We start from the raw sequence: 25,858 nt of genomic DNA, 5'->3' as shown, positions 1-25,858 counted from the left end.
CGAATATTCCACTTGTATATCTCCCGTGAGCTGGTTTTTTTGAAGTTTCCGTTCCTGTTCCTGTTCTTGTTTCCACACGTCCCTCACATACGTTCCGCACTTTTTAACGTAATTAAGGATATTTTTCTCTCTTACAAAACATCTTTGTAAATACGCATTTTAAAACATAAGATTTAACGAATAAGCAATTTAACAACAACAAATATAAAATACAAAGGAACAACAACAAGTTATGTGAAATGAAAACACACACAGAGACAATGTAATAATTATTTATTTTTTATGTGAATAAAATATATCGTCAAGTACACTTTGAAGCGATTTTCAATTCTAATATCGTCAGATGTGGCCTAATTATGGCTAAGGTAAGTTAAACCAGGTCATGAGGTAACAAAAGTCACCTTGCTAACTACTTTACTTACTTGAAATTTATAAATATCTAATTATTTCTTAATTTTAAGAGCATCAAAGTTTAAAAAATATAAAAACAGAGGAACTTTCCTTTCCTTGTTCCTACAAGCGGCAAAAGATAGAGAGGATCGAGGATGATGGAACCAAGTTCATAGTCTTGGTTAGCCAACGAAAATGGTTTATATAATATTATTTTAATGCATTAATGTTATATACCAATTTTTAAACCATAAGTCCGAGTTCATCTTAAAACTAACTGCTTCAAGTTTAGAAAAAGCAATTAACTAAAAGAAAATTTATAGTTAAACTTGGAATAGAATAGATTTTCCTCTTAGAATCATCTTGTTACCTTGTAACTGGATGAAGAATCTCTTTTGATGGAAACATATTCAGAAGTTTCTTTTTAATCTATTACTTACGAACGTTTTCATATTATTTTTCCAAAAGTCAATAGAAAGTTGGTTTGAGTTTGTTTGAGTTATGTCAGTAATATTATTATTTTGTTTATTGCACAATTACAATATACATATTCACTTTCATATAATTTATTACAACTAAATTACTATAGAATAGAAAAATATGTGTGTAGGGGAGCGGGGCGGGGAACAGAAGAGGTCTCTGCATTAGTTTCGAATGTACTTACTAAATTGCGGGGAGGGGAAGTTTAGTTAGTGTTAACATAAGCCACAGCAATACTATAAAACAGACATGGGAAACCTCAGAAGACTATGTCCAAGTAACTCTCTAGTTTTCCCAATGGCCAATTGTATAGTATTACCATTTATTTATCTCACAATTAACAATTAAATAATATGGTACATTCACTTGTTTTTTTTTTTTTGTAATGGGTTTTTCTTAGGATTTTTTTATAAAAAAAATTTCAATATACATAGGTAAAGAATTCGTTTTGAGCTTAACAAAAACGCAAGCTAACTAAATTTAAAAACAGATTAGATTAGAGTAATATGCATTCAATCATTCATTCATCAGTAAAATAAATATATATATTTGTTGTTGTTGTTGTTGTTGATGTGGTTCTTGTTATATTCTTTCGAATTATCATATTTTGTTGTTGCATGTGTAAAAAGGTATCACTATTTCTATATATGCATATGTGTTTATATATATATAAAAATATTCATTAACATTCGTATATTTTTTTGCTCAAGTCTCAGGAATACAGTTGGTTTCAATATGAATTTTCAAGGTATCTTTTTTGGGCGTGGGGCTTGGGGGGACACGCAATGTGCGTGCTAAAGATAGGGGGCGGGGTCTAAATTTTCTTATTTAGTGGTCATCAGTGGGCTGGGCATGGGAAATGGGGTCAATTTATATAACAGACTATGGATTCATTATTTATAGATAAAACTTAAGAGTACAGAGTTTAAAACTAATACATAGCATAATGCATGATATATTCGTATGTGTAGGTATATATATATATATCATTTGTTGCATAATTCTTTTGTTTAATTCTTGGCTGGATTGGGTAGTCCAACACGTTCTCTATAAGGCACAGATTTTTGTTACATCAGTTGATTTTTTTTTTTTTTGTTTTCTTCATTTATACATATATAAATACTTGTTGCTTATTAAAAAATAAATACTAAACTAATTACAAAAATGTACAGCGAGGGTGGGAAGGCGATGTTAGGTGGGCTATACCTCAACACCATAATTGCGATCGACCACGTAGTCGAAACGCTGCTGATCTGGCTTATCATCGCTGACATCGCTAACAGTTGCTGCAGTTGTTGGTGCAGCCGCAGCGGCCGGAGCAGAAGAAGCATCAGCAGCTGTGGCAGCTGTGATAGGAGTAGGCGTGGCAGAACGCTTTGGCACTGCACCACTGTTGCATGCTGCTCGATGGTGATGCTCACTGAGATTCTTATTTCTATTGCTACTGGCTACCAAAGCCGTATTAATGGCAATGGCCGTCTCAGCAGCATTATCATCCTCTTCCTCCTCTTCCTCGATGGCATCTCCATCGGCTAAAATGAATTCGCTAGGCAGCTCGGGCACCGATAGGCCCTTACGTGTGAAAAATGTGATTTTCTCTCTGGAAAGTAAAAAGAAATTAGAAATTTTTAACAACTTTGAAGAAGAGTAAACACTCACTTGAACGAGACCAAATCGGGACATCCTTTGGGTACCTTGGTCTTCCGCAATTTATGTATTTCTTTGGCGGTTTTCATTAGAAGCTTTTGCAGCTGACGCTCTTCTGGGCATTTGGCGGGATCAGCGCGTGCCACAAGACGCTGGAACTCCTCATTTTCAATGGCCCATGCCGCAATAAGGGGATCCTTGCTTTCGCATCCCTTTTGCAAACTATTAAAAAAACAAAACACAATTAATTTCAATCAAAAGATTAAATCTCTTTTTTGCCACTTACACATCCTTGAGGTTTTGCAATTTGGCAATTTGATCATTGAGGAAGAAAAGTTTACTGTGCTGGGCCTGCAGATCCAGTTCCAGATCCAAACTGGTGCGCGGTATATGAGTATGATGCAATTCTATGGAAGAAAATAAATTAAAGATTGAACCAAATCAATTGGTTTACGAAACTTACTTGTTGCTGTTTTGGGGGCCTTGGTATGGAAGCGCAGGGAACGACGCTCAGCAGCCCCACGATGGAAGGTATGGGGAGTGACACCGAAATGCATGGCAGAGTCCGAATCGCTGCGATTTAGACGACAATTGTAACGATTCTTGCTAACCGCCGCCGAGGGAGTGAAGGTCTGTGAACGTTTCACTGGCCTGTCGTCCAACAGTTGAGATTGAGCACGTGACTTTTCTGGTGGGAAGGCACACTCGGTGTTTGTTTCCTTATCGGCATATTGCTGCTTCATAATCTTTAGATAAGTATCTAGCATACCGCTTGCTATAATAGAAATAGCATTAGAATATTCTGTTCATGTGTATAAATTCGTTTGAATGACTTACAATTTGACAACTCTTCGGTGCCGATGAGTTGCTGTTCATCCTCTTCTTCCTCATCGTCATCATCAGCGTCGTCGTCATCGTCATCGCTGCATTCTTGTTCATTGAGTCGCACATGCTCCGGCAGTTCCTCGGCTATTTGCGCCTGCAGTTCCAAGGGTGGTGCCTGATTGCGCGTCAGGGTCGATGTCTGCGATGACGTAATGGTGGACTCATCTGAGGATTCCTCACGATTGTTGTTACTGTTGCTGTTAATGGCGTTTGAGTTATTTGCCGCAACAGCAGCCGCAGCAGCTGCTGCGCTTGTGGAAGGAATGTCAAGCGATTCGAAGCTCGGTATGAACTTGGAGCTAAGCACATTGTACCACTTTAAAGTTGAATCATCTGGGTTGAATTCGGCCATGCTGATTTGCACAGTGCCCTGAAAATAAACCAAAGAGTGTTATTGTCGTTATAAAACATAAATTTGATGTATTGGCTTACAATAATTTCCTCTTTTTGTCCCGTCATAGAGACCACAGTGACCTGCAGGCTCTTGGTTAGCAATTTATCCAATGAAATGGGCACCGCGAATGTGTCATTGAAGACGGGCTTCTGGAAGTCACCCAGCGCCTTGGTTCGTATGGAAGTCAGCGAATTGGGTAGCAAGGCGGCACGCAGATAACTAAATAAAGAAGAGGTGAAAAATAAGTTCATGCTAACATAATCAGAAATTATCTTCGGTTTACTTACACCTGGGAATTGTCTGAGGAGGCTGTCCACAAGGCCAATAAATTGTTGGCGCGCTCTAGGGAAACCACAAGGACACCTTCTTGCTTAAGATATTTTAAACCAATCTGAACTTGTGCCAATTCGCGTCGCGGCAAATGGGCACGTGATGCCTCAAAGACTCCCGAATCACCGGCCACGGATTCATTGCTAACGGCCGCCGAAACGGAACGGGTATTCGATGTGGATGACGAGCGACTTAACATCTCCTGCGGCAGATCCAACAGGGATGGCTTCTCCGAGATCGGAGAGAGGGGTGCAGCCAAATTGAGAGGCGAGTTTAGATTCAGTTTTTTCAGTTTCGCCTCCAATATCATGCAATCGAGAACCGTAGAGTCCAAATCATAGGCATGAGGAGCTCGAACCGCGGCAATGGGAGCAGGTGGCGGTGCTGTGTAGGCGGGAGGGGCGGGTAACGCATTGGCATATGTGGGCTCCTCTTTTGGAGGTGCCAGGGAGGCGGCGGCAGGCGGTAGCTGAGGCTGATCGGCCCCTGCATTGTATTTCATTGGTGAAGCGGGTGGCGTTTCAATTGACAAACTGCTACGCGGTGATAGAGAAACCTCCGAGGATTGTTGCTGTTGCAGGACAGGATGGCCGTGAACTGGAGGCAATCTATGCTGCTGTTGCTGTTGCTGCTGCTGCTGGAAGAAACGCTGTGAACGACGCTGCAGATCAACCACATCGATGGGCGAATCCACGGCAAAATGATCCACATAAATGTCCGTAAAGCTTAAAGCACTCTTGCTACTGGCTGTGGAGAGAGAGCCAAGACTGCTTCCGCTACTAATCGAGAAGGTACTCTCCGATGAGAAGGACTTGAGACGTTCCTCCAGCAATTTGGTGGACTTGAGGGCCTCTTGCAGCTTATCCAACAGATGTTGTTTCTCCTCATGGAAGCGCAGACGATTGGCAATGCAGGTGTTATTGGCCTCATAGGCCTCTTTCAGGTCATCCTCGAGCTTCTGTCTGGTCTGTTGTATCACTTGAGTCTCCTCCAAGCTGCGTGACTTAAGTGAAATGCTATTCAGATCATTTAGCAGTTTCTCCTTCTCTTGGATCAACAGAATCCGATCCTTGTCCGATTCCAACTGGCCAGGTTCAATACGTTCCACATGATCAGCCAGTTGTTGTTGCAGTTTCTTGATATGCTTACGCCATTCAGCATACTGCAGTTTGGTTTTGGCCATTTCAGCAAATCTTGCACCGCCATTGAGACTCTCACCAGCCCCACACAGATCTGTTTGGCTGGCCACACACACCCGATCGAAGGGCGAGGCGGCATTGAGAAGATCAGCATTTTCCTCATTCATCTGCTGGCGGCTGAGTTCATTTTTGATCTGGACCAAACTACGCATAAGCTCCTCGCGCACCTTCTCGCCGGATACCAGCGATTTGTGCACCTTCAGCATCTCCTCACGTATGGCCTGAACTTCGGCAATGTCATAGCAACCATTCTCTCTCGCATTGATCTTCTCACCCACCGAATAAAGGGTATTCATGCCTCTTTCCGTGTGGGATATATCGTTGGTAATATGATTCAGTTCCTGTTTAAGTTGACGCACACGTTCACGGGCCAGCATAAGATCGGCACGCAAAAGTTCTGGATCGTGTCTGCTCATAGAACTCGAAGACGAACATACTGAAAGCAAAGAGTAGAGGGATAGTCAGTCAAAGAGAACCAATCGAACAGTTAATACTACTTACAGCTACTGCGACTAGCCGCCAGTTTGTTGAGATGATTGTATTCCTCTTGAGCCAAAAGCAGTCGTTGCTGCTTCACATCATACATCTCTCGCTTATTCTCCAATTGATCCTGTGCCGCCGATAGATAATCACTCAACATTTGCTCCTGCACACTCTTCCATTCCTGTCGCGGATCCTCCAACTGTGTACTTTGGGCTATATGATTGATGTAGTAGCGTCCGATATTCGGTTCATAGGCCTCTTCCCAACCCACTGGCAGTTCATCTCCTACACAATCCTCAAAAGATTGCGGCTTTGTGTATCTACAAAGAGAAAGAGAGACAGAGAGAAATGTATATTATTTATCTGACATTGTTAAACAACAAAAGACAACAGAAATCGCTAATGAATTTCCGCCTAGATGATAAGTATTTCTTTTGGATATATCTGTAAGTTTATTGTATTTAAGCCCGTTCCCACGCCAGTTAGTTCAAAAGGAGAGGCATTTGGGGTTATTTTGTGTTTTGTTTTTTTCGTTATAACTTTTCGTTCTTTCGATAAGATTAGCGGCATTTCCTGTGTGTATGTGTGTGTGCAGTTTGGTTGAAAACAAAAATGTTAACAACAAATGTCTTGAACTCTCTTTAGGAATGTGTCCATGTCTATGCAGTCGACTACATGTGGCCAACAGTGCGTATTGTTGTTGCCATATGGGCCTAATCTTATCGAGGTCGCCCATCATCATCATTAACAACATCAACAACAACTTTGCGGCAAAAAATAGAAACCGAAAACGATGACGACGATGACAAAGTCTTTGACGTTGCGGCTAAGCCTGTTGCTTTTAGCCAACTTATTGTTATTATTATTGCTGTTGTTGCTGTTGTTTGTTTGCAAAACTCAATTTCAATATCAGCTAAACAACAACATTTTCGCATTCCAATGATAATTGCTAATGTTCATAAATTGATTGTTCAAATATAGGTAGAGATATGGATGTACATATGTATGCATATATACATACATATAGAAGATAACATGCTGCGCTTGCTTCAATTGAAAAATATTTTTTGTTTTTCTTAAAGGCTAGCATACAAACAGACATATGGTTAATTAATCATTGCTATGGAATTTGTGTGCGGCCATTAAAAAAAAAAAAAAAGAGAAGCTAACCAAGATAATAAAATGTTCGCCATATTGCGCTGGATATATACATTTATGTATGTATGTACGTAAATGGATATATATGCTTGGCTAGATACATATGTATGTTTGTGTATATGTTTTTCAGTTGCAATTGGCCAGCATTTCCTCGAAATATCTGGCTAGCCAATTTCATTTAGCCAGAATTCTCTCAAATTGCTAATCAAAATAAAATTGTTCAATTTATGATTAACAACAATGCATACATACACATATACATACATATGTATGTACATACATATATAAGGAGAATAAAATTAAACAATTGGGGTCATTTTATGCCTTTCAAAATATAAACTACATTTTATAGCTCTCAATTCCAAGAAAATTTGCACTAAAGAAACAGAAATAGATTATGGTAGTAGTTCTTGTTATTAAACATCTTAAGAATGATTAATCGAAAAGATTCTGGTTTGAAAGCTTTAAGATTAAATATCATATAACCACTCAAATGGTCAAGCTGATTAGTAATATACGTGGACATATATTTTAATAGATTTCCCTTAATTTTTATGATCAACTTATAACAAGGAGATTAACAAATCAGTTGTGGCTTGCAATCGCTCTGGTCTATACTGGTACTTGATGGGTCTTAAAAAAACTATAGATCGCAAACCCCCGCAAGTAGATGACGATGACGATTTGTCAGCTGTTTATTAGATTAATGGCATTCTAAAGCGAGAATTTTTATTGTTTGTCGTGGCCATGTGAACGTGCACTTGGTCAGGGACGCAAAAACAATGATTAGCCAGGTGAGTTACTTGTAGCTAACACCGCTAAAAGGCGATTGATGTACTACCCAGATCGAACTGGGAACAAGGTCTAAAAATGTATCACAGAAACATACGATAAGACATGTGCCATTTTCCATGAGCTGTCTGTCTTTAGGGGGGAGTTGGGGGTCAAGGGGTGGAGCCTCCTCATGCACATTTGACATATAAAACCGAACTCACGATTATCGCAAAACAAAATAGAATAGCATGAGCTTGAGGTTTGATTTTATTGTTGTTAAATATTGCTAATGTCAACAATAACAAAATGATTTCATAATTCTTTGTTTTGTTTTGACACAATTAATCTATCTATCGAAATTGAGCTACACTTTTGTTTGTCTTTCATTCGTAAACAATAGACGAGGGGAAAACTCGTAGAAAAGTCATCAACTGACAGCACCTGAGACAACAGTTTCTAGAATTAATCAGAAGCAGAAAACATTACTCAATTTCGTCTCCTTACTTCTTTACAGTTTACTTAAATCACACGGAAATCAATACATTTTTATCTTTCGCGTTAATGGATCTTTAATTAACTCAATAAGAAAATCGTATGCAAATTTTTATGGGTTTTCCATTAGCGCTTGACCTCAACGACACCAAAAAATCGAAACATCAAACGACAAAAATCAATGGAAACAAGAAAACAACAACTGAACGTAGACAACTGAATGAACTAACCCCAAAAAGGTTGAATGGGCGTGGCAGTAATAGGGCTTCCTTTGGCACTTTTGCTGATGCTGATGTTAGCTAACTAACTAACTAACTAACTACCTAACAAACCAATATGTTGTAGTTGTGGCCCTCATACAAACTTGGCAGAAATGTCTATGGCTTTTGGTACGAACTTTGTAGATAACATCGGCTGAAAATATATTATTCCATTTGAAAAATAAAACTTATTCTTGATATACAAAGCGTTTTGTGTACAGAGTATAGAAACTATCACATTAACCGAACTTGGCCCGGCCTTCTGATTTCTGGCTGATTAACTGACCGATTGTTTGTGTATGTGAGACTTGCAGTTAGCCAAAAGACGGGGCCAGCCCACATTAAACGTTAACGTTTTTTTGATATGCATGTTTGTCCAAGACAAGAAATCTGCATAAATTATATTATATTGTAAACAAAATATTTATGGCGCGGCGACAACAACAAAAGCAACAAAATCGACGACGACGACGACGTTGAACGTTGTAATAAATTCGCGCTTTAAAGAAGAAAAACAAGAAAGAAAAAAATATAAATGAAAAGAAAAAAAAACAAGTTTTGTGACCAAAAATATTTCAGCATGAATTCCGTTGTCACAACAGCAACAAAATATGGTTAAAACATGGGCATGGCAATTGAGTAAAGCACACACACACACACACACACTCACTATATATATATGTATGTGTGTGAATATCTGTAGTATATGCGGCCATTGACGACGACGACGACGACGAAGTTGTCATTAGCCAGCACTTAAATTAACTAGATACAGATACTTGAATGTAGGAATCTAGATACATTCAGGCATGCCAAGAAGTTGCTTACTATGTCACTGCATATATGTACATATATCAGCAATATTATTTAACTGTTTACGTTGAGTTTTTATGCTAATTGACACTTAATATAAAGTCGACCATTTGTTACTGTAGATAAAACTATACCAAAAGAAATGCCCTCAAACATATGACAAAAGTTTCAGTTCCTTTAGAGAAGCTTTATTTCGAAAGGAATATCTTCATCAGGAAAGTTCTCATCTACATATATGATCAATCTTTACGTTCCTATATAGAATGACAAAATAATTTCAATAGAAATATAGATATAGAACTCGAGATCTCATTTCCCCTAAAATGTTGTCGTGGTCTAAGTTCGTAAAACTTAAATCAGATTGCTTAAAATTCAATTTAAAAATTCATTCATTCAGAACATAAAATGTAATCTCATTGATGATTTTTAACATTCTTTTGGAATATTTTTTTAGGAAATTTTTGAAAACCTTAGAAATTCCAACTTGATTTTGCTGTCATTTAACATTAGCATAGTTCAATGTCATCTCCATTTCCAACTCACTCTCAACCAGAATAAACAAAAACCCTAAAAATACCCACATTCTATTCAAATTATTCCGCCATTTTGGAATTTGTTTATTTTTTAAGTATTTAAAATTAATATGCCAGTTCTTGGATCTAAGCTCTGGTCGACAACGTGTTGTGACAAAACAACAAATTAATGATCACAATCTGAATCCGATGTCTCCCCCTTTTTTTTTTTTTTTGTCATTTCTTCGCTTCTCTTCTCTCTCTCTCTCTCTTTCTATAGACTTCTAGTATTTGCTTCTATTTAAAAATAGCCGATCATTAAGTCAGTCTGTTCAGTTCAACATAATTTAGCAATTCAAATTGAGATCTTTTAAGCTTCAGTCAGTCAGTCAGTCAATCAAGCATCAGTTCATCAGTTTATCAGTTAAAACAGTTTAACACAAGATTCAAGAAAATAATTTAAAAGAGTATCTATATCTAAACGCATAATATTAAATTCAAACCCCGCTGATCTACTTAGTAAATGTTTTGCTTCTCTCATTTGTCGTTCATATTCAAGTCACGTAGCTCCCCAAGACATTTTTACTCTATTTCCAGTATTATATTATGTATGTTTTTTGTTTTTGCCGTTTCTCTGCCGGAACTGAGAAGCCAACCACGCAGTATCTTAATGACAAAGTGTTCCGGTTTGTATTGCAACGAACAAGCTGTTCTAAAGCCAACTTGGCCAACATTTGATATAACATTTAATCTAAGTATCTTTTATCACCTTGACATAACTAATAGCATTTACCTGATACAATATAGTAGAGACTAGAATTTGGCATTATATAAACAGAAATCGAATGCTTTATGGGAAAATCTAATAAGTCTGTGAGTTGCTTCCATTATTCCCTCAGAGAATTTGTATCTTATGCAATTTAAAACTGGTGATCCCATTATGTCGGTCGAATAACTAGCTAGTCATATCTAACTATAGCTGTAGGTAGTCATAAATAGAATTTAAAGCTTTTGGGCAAATACATTTCTACTTCTAAATGGAAACAGATTTATTAATCATTTGTTTAAGCAAAACTAAGTGACAGATGCTACAAAAGTAATTTATGTATCTACGACTGCTAAAAATAGTTGAATATTAAACACTATTAATCGCACAACAATTATGAAAGAAAGCAAGAAGAAGAAAAAGAAATATGTGTAGTTTCAACTGGGGAGTTGAGTTTTCTTCCTCTTATCTCCCCCAGGCAGTCTTGAGCTTAATCAAATTACGCTATAAAGGTCGTACGTCGCAGGTTTTATCTTATCTGAAATTTGTTCGTTTCGTTTCATTTTGGTTTGGTTTCTAGTTGGCTGCTACATACAGAATTTCTCAACAAACGATTTCATGTGGGCCTGCCTGTCAGTCAGTTAGTTAGTCAGTCTTGCTTCTTGGACAAATTAAAAAGATATTAACTGCATTTCCTGTGCAGATCAGTTTCAATCTCAATCTTAGTCGCAGTGTCTCAGTCATCTCGACGTGTCTAACTTCCTTCCGCAACGGAAACAACTCTGTGGCAACCAAACGGGGCAATTTTGTGTCTATGTGTGTGTGAAGCTTATCAAATGCATTTCATATGTCGGCCCCAACTTGACTATGCATATATGTACATATATTCCGCTTAGCCAAGTCAAGTCAATGAACTGCGCATGCGTTGAACATATTTCAAGATAAGCCAAAGGCGTTCTTTTATATATTTTTTGGTGTTTTTTGTTTTTCTTTCTTTTCTTTTATCTAAGAAAGTATTTGACAATTCTAGCCAATGAGAAATTTTTGGTGTGTGGGGGGAGGGTGTCTCATTCTCTGTATGTGGGTGTCAATTACACAAAGTTTAGAGTCACCGCAACAACAACCTCACGACCTCAAGCCATTCCAAGTGGCGTGGGCCGATGACATTCGTCACACTGCGATGATGGACCCTGAAAACTTATAGAAGAATAAACTGCCTGAATGTCTGTCTGTCCAACTGACTGACTGACTGACTGATGATGAATTCGATCCGATCCAAATTCAACCGATTCAAGTCGATCCAATCCCATGGTGGGTGCTGTTTTTCTTGTTTTTGTTGTTGCTGTTTGGTCTTTTGGCGTTCATTTCGAAATCACAAAATGTCTGCCATAAATTCCAAAGTGAACAATTGAAATAAATTTTTGCGCCATGAGCATGCCGACTGCATACAAATGAACTATTAAAAAATTCATAGAATTTATACATAGATACACAAACACACACACACAACTATTTACATAGACTTATCTGTGTGTGTTTGTGTGGAGAGAAAAAGCGCCCACTTGATGGTTGGCTCATGGCAAAAGGAAAATAAACTTAAATTGAAATTTATGATTTTTTATGACTTGTTGACGGGCGGACAGCCACAGTGGCAGATGGTGATGAAGGAAGAGGGAGAGGCCGCTATTGAGGCATTCAATCGATCGATCGACGATCGATTTCAATAGAGATTTTGCTCTGCTCACTTTGTGTATATGCAAAAATCATCTTTAACCAAATTGTATGCCAAAATTTCTTCTTTTTTCCTTCTCTCTTCTTGAAATTCTTTTACAAAAGAGAATATATGCAAACGGTATTCAATACGTCAACAAAAAGCAAAAAATTCTTGGTATGCGCATTATAAAAGATTTCAATTCGACACGAAACAACTCGGAAACATTTTTTTTGTATGTCGCCCACATGGAACATGCCAAAAAGAAAAAATATACATACATATGTATACTCTATATAACAAAATATACGTATTTATGCATATTTCACAAAATTCCTGTTAAATATACATACAAACATATTTAGTTCTCTATATAAGGGGAAGGGAAACCTTGGCCACATCAAGAACAAATACAAAAAAGAAGAAGAGCCAAGTTTGCTTTGCCTTGGTTATAGTTTTGGTTTTTTTTTTGTTTTAAAGCGTCCACCTGAGCAGATTTTTTATTTGTTTCATTTGACTGTCTGGCATTAGTTCTTTCTGGGAAAAGTTGCACAAGTGGAACCAAAGACACCATTGAGTTAAAGATCGGACAGGTGATGAGTAGTAGAGAAGATACAGCCCAAAAGGTCTAAAGATACTCTTAAACAGATGATAAATTTGAGTTTAAGCTATATTATTGATGATAAGTTACAATTTTTTTGAATAAATATAAAATTTGCCTGGGAAATGAATAACTATTCCAAAATATCACAGATACTATTAAGATACTTTTAAAAGAATGGACACAAAGATGCATTTAGGATTAGATTGGGTTAAATACTATTGAAACGTTAAAGATAACAGAAAGATTTAGTTAGTTGTGCTAACATTTTATAGATACTTGTGATACTTCTAAGGGGAAAAGTCAATAATTTGTCTATATACATTTTAGTTTCGTATAGAGGTGAAATAAAGCAGCTGTTTTAGTAGCTACTCAGTCAGAGGTGGAATTGCATCTAATCAGTAAGAGGTCGTCTGATGATCTGCTGCCAATTATTATAGTTTTTGGCCTTTGATCGTCATTAATGTGGCATGTAGTAGTAGTATTTTTAGTAGTACTATTCGTAGTAGTCCAAGTCGTCGTCGTCGTCGTCGCAGTCGTCAACGTTGTTGTACTCTCTGTCATTAACAAAACAACTGTTGCGACCTTCACATACCAGAGCAACCAAGCCACTGTGCTCGAACAACCACACACAAACACACACTACATATATTGTATATTAAAATAATCATAAGGCGAAAAATCCGACTGCAAAAACGTGAATGCGAGCGCAAGCAAACCGACGTCAATGTCTCGTACGATCTACACACTTAAATATATACCTATGTACATATATACATAGATGTATCCATATTACATGCATATGTATGTACATATATTGTGTATCTGTATCTGATAGAATTTTTGCTCGTAATAATAAGCGCATTTCAGAGAGCGAAAAAAATATGAGGGAAGCTCCATTGTAAGCCTCGGGGCGCATTCCACACGTAAGGTCAGGCGAATAACTAAGCAAACTGAGCCATAAACACACTGAACAACAAAAAGGGGATCGAACGAACGAAAGAACAAATTCCTTACACTAACAACAAGAACAACACGAAAATGATCGACGACACAATGTACCCTATTAAAAAAAAAAAAACAAAATGGAAGGCTCATTGAACGTTTTATTTGCCAAATTGAAATCGAAAGCAATATTTTCTATCACAATGCATACAGACAGATATCGTATATAGTAGCATTTGATATAAAATTATATGATTTAGTCGATATAGCTCCTATATATATATATATATATATGTATATGATGGCTATGTAATAAATTGTTTCAGGGCTATCCACAAGAACCAAATGAGGGAGAAAAACGTATTGAAAATTTCCCAAAAATATGTCAGGTAATAAATATTTATTTCATTCTATTTTGTGTGCTTTGGCAATTAAAATTATTTTTATTTTACTTTCGCAGACAATTTGGCAATCGCAAATATTTATTTATATGTATATGCACAAATACACGTATAAGTATCTGTTTATCTGCTATATATTTGTACGTGGATATCTATTTGGCTTTTGCAGACAGTTTGGGAACTCACATCATGGCCAACAGAGAGATTCCGTTTGGTTCAATTTCTTTTTGTGTCACCAAATTTTTTGATACTCTGTAGAGATGCGGAAAATGTGAAAAAATCTCAAAGCAAAATATGGAGAAATAAGAATTCTTTAAAGTTTTTTAAACATATAAAAGTTTGTATAATTGGAAACCAATAATAAAGGATATCAGAAGGATATAAAAGGGGGAAACTTCCTCAATTCGTACCCCTGATGGATCCGCCACTGTGTATCCCCACACAATAATATAATATAATTTCTCAAATATTTAGTTTTATTTAGACACAAGTCGACTGAAAGCCATTCTATAGAAAGAGCGAGTGAGAGAGGGTTAGAGTTAGGGGGCTAGAGTGAGAGACAATGAAAAATGCCGCATGTCAAATGGGCCCAATTAACATTTCTGTTATTTGTTGTATATTTTTTTTCCTTTTGCCTTTTGTTTATAAATAAATATGCTTTTGTTGAATTTTTGTTGTTGTCTTTTTCTTCTGCTTGTTGTATGCAAAAATGTTGTGTTCGAGTTGAAAATAAATTATGTATGCATTTTTTTGCTGTCGCAGCAGTTTATAATTTTCTTCCCTCTCTCTCTCGCTCTCTTCAGGTTTAATTTTTGTAGTTTTTTTTCTTGTTTTTGGCTGCTTCTTTTTTTCATATTTCTACTTAATGTGGCATAACAATAATTTCTATATAAATCCGGGCAAAACAAAACAAAAATTCCTAGAGATTTTTGTTTTGTTTGTTTATCTTACACACAGATACAGACACACATACACACACACACAACTTGAAAGATTTCCAAAAACAAAAACAAAAAACTCATAGATTTTATGGTAAGCGCTCGTGGCATACCATGGAATTTTTGTTCTTGTTGTTGCTGTTTTTGTGGCCATAACCAATTGGCTTTTATTGATTAAAGAATTCTCGTTCGAGGTTGTTGTTTTTTTTTTTCCTTAATTTTTTTTTTTTTTTTTGGTTTCGCGTTCTATGTGTATACACATATAAATATGGCGGGTAGGGTCGGATCGTAAAGATAATGAGAATCTAGAACAAAAGGGGGGGGACCAAAGAGAGATAGTTAGTTATTAGTTTTAGTTAGGGACACATTCTATCTTAGCCATCCTTGTAAACAAGGAGTTCATATAATTTAATCCGGCACTGTACATTGTGATCTCAATACATTGAATACTTTGAAAACCAATTAGTTATCTATGAGTTGTTAAAATAAATTTTTAAAATAATTAATTACAAATTATTTTTTACTGGCAAAAAAAAAAAAAAGGAAAATAAATATCAAGGGGTAAGGGGGCCAGAAGATCAAGTAGAAGTTCGATCAAATATTTTTATAATACGGCAGCAGATGTACACACACACACACTCATAGATACATACATACGCACGCACGCACACTTGGAAAAGAATGCCTATGCATGTATGTATGTATGTATGTATGTATGTATGTGTGTGTGTATGTGATCATTTACTGCGAAGCAAACAAATAAACAAACGCACAAACATGCATAAATAACTCGCTGCAGTTGCAGCAAGCAAGCAAGCAACAAAAATGCAAGCAACTGCTGTGCTGCTGCTGCCTCCAGCAACGCAACTCACTCACACACACACACACATACAGCCAACAGAGCAGCAGCTGCGCAGCAAGCAGAGGCAAAGGAATGCGGTTTTGACAAGTTCTTCTAAAATTGTACGGGGGGCAACTTTGCTATTTACGCTATGAAACGGCGACGTCGACGACGACGGCGACGACAGAGCCAGCGAGCGAGCGAATGTGCGAAGGAGCAACCAAAAGCAGAACAAGAAAAACAAGCAGCTTGCCGATCAGCGAGAGAGAGAGAGCAAAGAGTAAAGCGGGAGAGGGATTGCTGCTGGTAGTGGTGAAGGTAGAAGGGGATCCCGAATAATGAACGCTGCTTGGGGGCAAGCCCAGCAATAACAACAACAGCAGCAGCAACAACTATGCAGCAATCGTCGTCGTCGTCGTTGTCGCTGTCGTTGGCTAGTTGAACGAACGACAAAACTGCGGCCGAGGGGGCGTTGTGCATGCCGGAACGAGGTAAAATGCATTTCGTGTTTGGAAATAGGCTGACGACTACTACGACGACGACAACAACAACAACAATCTTGCGTTGTTTTTGTTGCTGTTGAAAAATATTTCAAAGTTGCTGTGAACTCGAAGGCGGCAGCGGCGCCAATTGAATGCAATTCGTGTAAGTGTGTTTGTATGTGTGTGTGTGTGTGCATTTATTAAAGCAATGCGCGCATTGCCTTAAATGCCAAAGCTACTACGTAGATACATACATACAAACATATATCTGTACATGCATTACATAGATACATACATACACACATACTACGCCCTGCTTTTTGTATTTGGCAAACATTCCAAGCGCTTGGCAACATTTGCTGCCCATAAAAATGTTCTTTCCTTCATGTGTGTGTGTGTGAATTGAGAGAAATTCTATGGGTGACAACGGATTGGTGAGGGGTTGAATGAGGAGAAAGAAGCCCCCCAGCCCGCCTCCTCTTCATTCGCCCTTTCGCCCCATATAAGAACATTCACTTGACTTTTAAGAGCCGCTTTCATTCATTATATATCCTAGTAGAACTATTCTATATAATAAATTGAATGATTGGAATGGAATTTCCACAAATTAAGAGGATTTAAAGGATTTACTGTTATGAAAATTCAGCAAACTACAAAATATACAACAAATAAGACTCTTTCAGATAATCTTCAACAAATTTATCCCCGTCTCAACTCTCTACTTTACCAAAACAAAAACAAAGAACAACACAGAGAGAAAAAAAAAAGAGTTAAAGTTAAATTCCTTGAACTGACCCACAAACCAATAAATTCCCACTTAAGTATCCAAAGAATGCAACAAAAGAAACCAAAAAGGCAAAGCAAATGAATTATGCGCTGTGGTAAACATTTTGACAGCTCACAACAACCAAAAACAACAACAACAACACACACACGAAGGAAACTTGGCAAAAGATACAATTTTCGAGGCATTCCTGGAATGTCAGAGAGATACAAAGCTAAAGTCCACATATGGCCGTCTATCTATCTGTCGTTGTCTCTTTCTCCTTCTCCTTCTCTCGTTTTCTCGCAGTGCGTTGTTGTTGCTGTTTGCCTTATCACTTCATTAGGCCATAAATTCGACAACAAAATGAAATTCCACAGACGAACGAACGAATGAACAGCAGCAACAACAATTTAAGCACCTACAAGATACACAGTTACAGATGCAGATGCAAACATTCTTCTTCTTCTCCTCCTCTCTGTGCTTGGCCCTTCTTAAGCTCCTCTATCTCCCTGCCATCCCCTCTCTGCCCGCTGTTCAGGTTAATTATGCAGCCAGACTGCTGCTGCTGCTACGAGATGATGAAGAAGAAGACGACGATACTGGGCAATGCGCGTGCGCCTGCGCAAAGGCCATAAGCTTTAGTCGCATCTCCCCTACCCCCATTCGCCCATCTGCCCTTTCAGCTCTGGGGCAGAGACTTAAGAATATGTTATGCGCACTCAAATGGCATTCGGAAAGTGCTACTGAAAAATAATACAAAAGGTAAACCCCAAACCAGAAGACTCCAAAACATGGAGATCAGACAGAGACTCTTTTATGGAATGCCACTTTCTGCGTCCGTGTGTAATCTCTCTCTCTCTCTCTCTCTGTGTGTGTGTGTGTGTGTGTGGGTTTTGGGCCATAAAGTATTTAGCCAAAGGAACAGCTGATTAAAAGGAGAATGCTTAATGTCTGCAGCATGTCAAGTGTATGTCTGATTAGGGCAATTAATCGCCAAATGATTAAACGAAAGAGGTGGAAAATTGATTCCCCTTTGACTGGAACTAAATAACTAATAAGAAATCAACAGGGCCATAAAAGAGTTTGATTTGTATGAAATTTATATGAAAATCCTTTCCCGAACTTTACATACATACATCTGCTCTGTAATCAATTCCCTTTAAAATCGCATCATAACTTGCAATTTCTTGTTGAAATGTTTCAAATAAAGCAATTTCTGTCATTCTCCTTCCGCCTGAAACCAAAAAAAAAAAACAATCAAATTGCATAGCAACTACATACGATAAATACTTTTTATGTATGTATGTATGTATATCGCAAAATGTGTATCTCACAATAATTTATCTTGAGTGTGCACATTCCTGCGCTGCTGCTGCTGTTGTTGTTGCTGTGACCGTTTCGTTTCATTTCACTTGCTTTATTATTTTTCATAGTCCCCACATGCCATGGAAAATTGCTACCTTTGCAGAGATTCGCAAGAGGAAGAGGGGAGGACTGGGGACACGATGTGTATACATATACACAAACGCATATATCACGATCAGTCAAGAAGAAGAAGAAGCCAGCTCAGCACATGGCGGCGACTACGACGACGACGACGACGACGACGATGATGATCAGCATGCAGACGAGTGCAAAAACAGAAGAAACGCCTGCGGAACGCGCGTGCAGGCAGCCACAGCTCGAAATCTAAATCCGAGTCCAAAAAAAAGAAACAGAATCGTTTCAAGGGGTGGGTGGAGGGTTAGGGGAAGGGAGAGCCCCTCTATCGACATCTTGTTGTTCCCCCACTCCCTTGCTTCTTACGAGTTCAACTTAATTTTCTGCTCACGTTTGCAGTTTCTGTGAGTGAAAAATTGTTCAGCTGTGCAAATGACAGCTGAATTATTATAAATCGATATATATGTACATAGGTACATACATATAGTATATGCTGGCCACTCAATGGGCAGAGCAACAACAACAAAAAAAATAAATGAGGGCTACCTCTCTCACACTATTTTACAAGGGAACTATTTCTACATTTATGCTGGTGGTGCTGGAGGAGATGGAGCTGGAGCTGGGGCTGGAGATGGGGCTGCTGCTGCTCCCTCTTAATTAGCACATGTTGAAAAGGAAATCATTATGCTTGATAAAAATCACAAGTGTTGAAGTGCTGAAGAACGTTGGCCACTGCATACTGACATGCAACAAGTGCGAGGACAGGAAAACTGTTTTTTCTTTTCTTTTTTCCATCGTTGTCGTCCGCAACTTTGTTGTTGTTGTTTTTGTTGTTATTATAGTTGTCGTGGGCAACTTTAGCGACCAGCAGCAGCAGCAGGAACAACAACATTGCAACCTACAACTACAACAAAGTGAGTTGCAGTTGTTGTTGCTGGTGGTAGATGTGGAAAAACCAATGCTAAAATGGGCAAAACATGCGGTGCGGACTAAAGAGTTGGCTTATGTATCTGCCAGATACATTATGTATCTATATATGGATGGAGAGTGTCGCTGGATGTTGCAGCAGTTGCTGTTGCTACTACTATGGCTGCCAGCAAGTGCAAAAGAAAATATTTTTTAACGCTTTGGGCCGTTTGGGCTGGCAACAAACTAGAAAATGTTGCTGCTGCTGCTGCTGGCGTTGCATTCATGCGCGTAATCAAATTGTAATCATGGCTTCGACTTTGACTTGGACTTGCTGCAGCAGCCATAGTGTTGTAGTTGCTGTTGCTGCTGTTGTTAAGTGGAAATACTTGTTGCACAAATGCAATGTATGCGCTCTTGCTGCTGCTGCTGCTGATGTTGCCGATGTTGCTGCTCTTGCTTGTGTATATCTGCATCTGTTTCGCTTTGCTGGCTAACCACAGTGCAACATGGCTAAATGCAACCCCATTCAGATACTATTTTGTATATATGTATATGTATTTTTATTCACACAATTGACCTCGAGCGAATAAAGTGAAAAATTAATTGATTTACTGCGGAAAAGCGGAAAACAAATTCACATTCAATCGTTTTATGTATTTTCAAGTATTTCTGGTGAAAAAAATTTGATTAAAATAAATTTATTCCCAAGAAAAAATTGTACGAGTTGTGAGTGGTTTGGATTAAGGCAATTAACACTGTGCAAACACACACACATACGCAGAGAGAGACATACACACACACACACACACAGTGAGTGGAGTAAAACTGCAATTGCATCTGCATTCTTTCCACTTTTGTTGCTGTTGTTGCATTGCCTTGTGCAATTTATTAAATAAAAAAATGCCGTTTTGCAGCTTTCCAACTTGCAATGCCTGTGTGTAGAGATATCTTGGCTGTGTGTGTGAGTGTGTGTGTGTGTTGCAAATGTTGGCATCTCTCTACTAAAGTCAAATTGAATTTTATGCAAATTTTTGTTTGGACTCTGACAGAAATCGCCACATCTAATGCATAATGGCACGCATAATGCCTTAGCTCTTGGCCAACTCTTGTCTTGGCTCTTGTTTTGACTGCATTTTCTTCTCGCCACATCGGATTTAGCCATCTTTTGTATCTAACTTACAAAAAGTCTTGTTAGGCATTCAAAAACGATCAGCTTCAAATTGGCTTCTACATAGTTGGCGCCACTCTGTCCGCTCTTGGGACTATTTGCCGCCGCTTTCGCTAGGCCGCTTTTTTTGGCGGCATGGATATATTTTTTATGTAAATGCAAACGAGTTCCAGCTGACAGACCAAAACCAAATTGATCAGCAGCTACAAAAAGCCAAAAGAAGAAGAAGAAGAAGAAATGTTCATCTTATGAATAGATCGAAAGAAATCGAACTGTCACCAAACATGTTTTTGTCTTTTTTTATATCTTTTTAAATACAAAAATATTCCACTGTCTGTCTATCCGTTTCTGTCCTCCTCCTCCTCTTCTTCTTCTTATGGCTAAACAATTGGCAAAAAGCAAAAAAAAAATAATGCCAGTCGCATGGCCGAAAGCAAAAATGCCAACATTTGTGCTTTTGTTGTTGTTGCCCACTGCTAAAACTTTTGTTTATACAACAAAATAAAAAGAAAAAACGAGAAACAAAAACCCAACAAAAAATCACTAAAATATCGCCGCCCGTCGAAAACTTGTACAAACAAGTGAAATATTTATAAGTTAAATTCAACAAAAATACAAAAAGGCAACAAAACCAAAAACGAAAACCAAAATTATTGAGAGAGCCGCATGGAATTCAAATGAAATTTGTAACGCTTTGCCCATCATCAATATCTATAATTAAAATTAAATTTTATTCTCAACGATTTTTGTGATACGACGACCCACAAAAAGATTTCAAGGAATTGAGCAACGAGTTCAAAATTGTATTCCAAGTTAGCCAAAATATTGAAAAATTATATAAAAGAAGAAATTTTTAATAACTTCCTACAGACGAAATTGAGAACTTTTTTGAGTCTCTCCAATTAAAAAAAGAAATCTTCTGTGGGATAATTTCTTGATCGTTAGATCAATATATGGCATATTAAAGGCATTTCAAGGGTATTGACAACTTCGACCTTGCATATTTTTATCTTGTGTATATTTATTTCGGTGATTTTTTTTTTTTTGCCCATTTCCAAACGTGGCGAGGTCTTTTGTTGTTGTTGTTGTTGCTGTTGGCACCCGAGGCCTGGCTCGCTTCGCTTTATTGTAGAAATTTATTTATGGTTTATTGGAATTTTTGCGCGCTACCGGCAGCAAATTTTCAAAAAATAAAAATATTTCAATAACAACTCGTGCGACATAGAGAGAGAGAGAGATAGACGGACCGAGACTGTCATAGAGAGAGCAGAAATAATTGTAGTAAAAACAAAAATACAAACAATAAACTATGCGAAACGTGCAAAATGTCAAACAGAGCTTATTATACGCGAAGACTACGTAATAAATTCCTAATTTGCACCTACAATATTCGAAACGAACCATAACCAAAATAAAGACGGAAATGAATGGGAAAATAACAATAATAATTTACTCTGCCAATCAGTTGAAATATAAACAAAATCAAGCAAAAAATGTCAAACAAAATTACTCATACGACATGTTGTACAATCATTTTAGCCTTCTTAAAGTTAAGTTAATCAGACCAGACATCTAGGCTATATAACTAAAAATCTATTTAAAAAATACAAATTTGTTTAAAATGGCAAAAAAAAAAAACATATTTTTCTCATAACTGGCGCACATGTCGTATTAGTAATAATTGAAAATCTGGAAAATAATTTCAACTTTAGTGCGTAAATGTTTTATATTTTCCTGTATAATTCACTTAAACTAAAGAGAGGAAGATGAACAAGGGGGAAACACAAATTCCTTAACGCTGCAGCAGAAAAGTAGTCTGGCATTTTTTGTTGTTGTTTTTTTTTACTTTCTGGGCGTTTAATTCAGTGAAACATTTTGAACAATGTCCATGCAATTTGAAACAAACAAAGGGAATGTTTGTGTTAATTGAAAGCGTGAAACACATATGTAGATACACACAGGCACACACAAACACACACACACAGAGGCATACATATATAGGGAGAGAGTGCTATGTACAAAAGGAGAATTTCAGAAATCAATTATTTCGAAACTGGGCAAAAAATTCCAACGTTTCATTTGCAATTGTTTAAAAGACAGACAATAAGGTGGCAAAGAGATTTCCCCTTACCACATATCCCGCTCAACCGTTCACCGCCCAATAAGCCATAATGAGAGAGAGACAGGCCCACCACGAGAGAGCGAGCAATAGAGAGAGAGAGAGAGAGAGAGGGATCGAGAGCGAACGGCACTAAAATGTATCTCATAGATACATGGCCTGATGTGGGGCTCGCTTGCTCACTCACTCACTCTGTCCCCGTCTCTTTCGCACATACACATTACGTATGAGATTTTTTAGTTTGCTCGCCTTTTTTTTACAATTTTGGTTGTTGTTGTTTTTTTTGCAGATCATTCGCCGAGCTTTATTTAACTTTTGCTCCCCTCTATCTCTCTCTCTCTCTCTCAGTCGCCAAAACCCCACAGCCCACCTCATTGCCCCTTTTTGTTGTTGTTGTTGTTTTTTTGTGTGCCGAGGTTTGTATCTGTTTTCATGTTGTTTTTGTGTTTGTTGCTGCTTGCCACTCTCCCGAGTTCAGTTATATTTTTGGAGTCTTAATCATAGCATTGGAATGTTTACTTTAAGTTTTTTTTCTGTTTTTTTTTTTTGTAATTTATTTTTGTGCCTGCTCCCGCAGCGGCTGCGACTTTTGCTTGCCGCATTCCTTTCTTCTTTCCGGTTTCTCAAGGAGGGCAGGGACGGGGGGGACATTTATATGGGTTTTTGTCTCTTTTAACTCCTTATCTGTCACTTGTTTTTGTTTTATTGTTGCTTGCTTAATTTAGCCTGCAATTAACTTACCGATCTCTGGGATCCAGCCATGTGGTCTTTTTGTTTATGTGATCTATATAATAAGTTTTGCCATCGAAATCCTTGGCTATATCCCAGCCATCAGGCAAGGGAAAATCACTGTGATTGTGGTGTCCGTGTTGTTGTTGTTGTTGCTGCTGCTGCTGCTGATGATGATGGAGCAGATGCTGCGGATGTTGCGGATGTGGCTGCAGGTGATGAGCCTGTGTTTGTGGCAGATTTGACATCTTGTCGAAGTGCGGAGGGGGGGGTGGGGCGGTTCAGGGTTACGCGGAATGACCAATTTTTCTTTTGGTTAATTCCAAGCAGCTGCGAAGACGCGCGCGGGCGTTGTTTTTTTTTACACACGCTCTCAATTATTTATGAATTTTATTTTTTCTCTTTCTTCCTCTCTCTCTTTTCGTAACTGCATTCCATTCCAGCACACACACACACAAACACACACGCACGCGCACTCACTCACACACATACACACACACACACGCGCGCGCGATCTTTTCACTACAGGCAGGCATTATTTTCTTTCTCTTTCTATTCTCAATATGCAGTTGCAGTTGTTTTAATTAAACTAATTAGCAAGGAATTCCAGATCCACTTTTATTTTCATAATTTCGCACTGGGAATTGTATGTAAATAATTTATTTTTAATTATTCCAGGCTTTTATCACGTTTTCTTCCCTGATTTTCAATTAATTTTACCGTATTTTCGATATATTTAATATTTTTTAATTTTTTAAGCGACGATCCGTTACACGTCCGCTCACTTCGAAAACAACAACAACAATAAAAAAACAACAACATGGCGAAATGAATTCGCTCAGCGCCCATGATTTAAATTCTTGCCGTCTCGCCGTAAAAATATGAATATTCGCCCTAACTTTTTGCCCACTCGCCGCAAATACAAACAAAAACAATGAAAGACAAAATCACATCGAACAAAAGAGTCCAACTCGAACACCGCAGTCGAGCAAAGGAGTAAGACCCAACCACGCTGTCGAGCAAAGGAGTCGAACTGGAACAGTTGATGCCAACGGCGAACCGATGAGTCCAACATTGGATTCCAACATCGAACATTTAATACCAACATCGAACGTCGGAGTCGAACTCATACGAATGATGCCAACATCGAACGAATATTCGCCGTAGAGGAAAAAAGCGCTGCCAACTCGCACCGAATTCGACCGAGCCGTAAAAGTTGATAATTCGCCGTAACTTTTGGCGCTCACGCCGTAAGCTTCTCTTTCAATATTCGCCATGATGGAGTTGTGCGGAAAGCTTTGACTATTTGAATCAATTCAGCACTTATTATATACAAATTATTGTTTTTAGTTATTATTATCATTTGGTATAAAATAGAATTCATTTTAGGGCCTATGCAGATGATTATTTCCTTGTAGTCCGACTCAATAGTGAAAAAACCAATCCTTTAATATCTAGACTCCCTTTTTGCAAAAATCCAAGAATGGTGCTTATACTCTGGAGCATCACTATCTCTCAATATATGCCAACACCTGCAAATGTTTGCAGGAAACAAAACTGCAATTGTACCCGATCCTCCAACAATATTCCAGTTCCTTAAGTCACCCAACTCAAAATACTAGGACTGACTAATTACCAAAAGGCAACAAACTTGCTGACCAAACCGCCTCCACAACACTCCCAACTTCAACTGTAGCGATATAAACAAATTTCTTAAAAACTACTTAATCCAAAAGCTCATAAACAACATAAACCGCTGCAACATAAACAGCAATCTAACAATCTGAGCAAAAAGACATAACACGGATAGACCAAATAAAAATTCTACGACTAAAATTATGTATGTATATATATTAATCTGTAAATATGTAAATACACATAAGTCAAGCCGAAGGCCCGAGCAGCTAGCGCTTCAGTAACAAAGTTCTGACTAATTTTAATTAGTCCTAACTCTAAGATAAATAAAGAGAACCCCAAATGGAAGATTCATCTCAAATTACACATTTGCCTAACTCTTTGTCTCAGAAAGTACTAAATCACGCTTTAAATTTGCAAATGTTTCTCATTTTGTCATTGGCGAGTGTCGCAATACTGAAAATTGCTGAAAAAAGACTTTTTGCTGCTTCTTCCGATTACGTATACGACAAGTGCTCCAGGAACATTCTGCTAGGTTAATAAATCAAGGGATACTGTGGAATCGTCTTAACATATGATAAAACTTTTAT

At 37.9% G+C, this 25,858-nt stretch overlaps 1 protein-coding gene across 1 annotated transcript; it reads right to left on the bottom strand.

Annotated features, from left to right (window-relative positions):
• Positions 1-873: 873 nt before the first annotated feature.
• kibra (WW and C2 domain containing protein kibra) lies at positions 874-24,417 on the bottom strand. Its single transcript, XM_068300091.1, has 9 exons — positions 23,646-24,417; positions 5,827-6,128; positions 4,084-5,761; positions 3,835-4,015; positions 3,355-3,772; positions 2,981-3,292; positions 2,804-2,924; positions 2,530-2,739; positions 874-2,470 (listed from the first exon to the last, which is right to left on the bottom strand). Exons 1-9 carry the CDS (start codon positions 23,879-23,881, stop codon positions 2,071-2,073), a joined length of 3,858 nt encoding a protein of 1,285 aa, XP_068156192.1. The 5' UTR covers positions 23,882-24,417; the 3' UTR covers positions 874-2,070.
• Between the last annotated feature and the right edge of the window lie 1,441 nt (positions 24,418-25,858).

This window comes from Drosophila tropicalis, unplaced genomic scaffold, assembly GCF_018151085.1.
Source record: "Drosophila tropicalis isolate 14030-0801.00 unplaced genomic scaffold, ASM1815108v1 contig_878, whole genome shotgun sequence".
Lineage (NCBI taxonomy): Eukaryota > Metazoa > Arthropoda > Insecta > Diptera > Drosophilidae > Drosophila > Drosophila tropicalis.
Note: the sequence above shows the minus strand (reverse complement) of the source record. Positions and strands in the feature narration are given on the sequence as shown.

Coding starts and splice junctions, on each gene's coding strand:
- kibra (XM_068300091.1), bottom strand. CDS start 23,881: ATGTCAAATCTGCCACAAACACAGGCTCATCACCTGCAGCCACATCCG. Junction 4,016..4,083: donor TCCTCAGACAATTCCCAGGT/GTAAGTAAACCG, acceptor TTCTTTATTTAG/TTATCTGCGTGCCGCCTTGC. Junction 3,773..3,834: donor GACAAAAAGAGGAAATTATT/GTAAGCCAATAC, acceptor GTTTATTTTCAG/GGCACTGTGCAAATCAGCAT.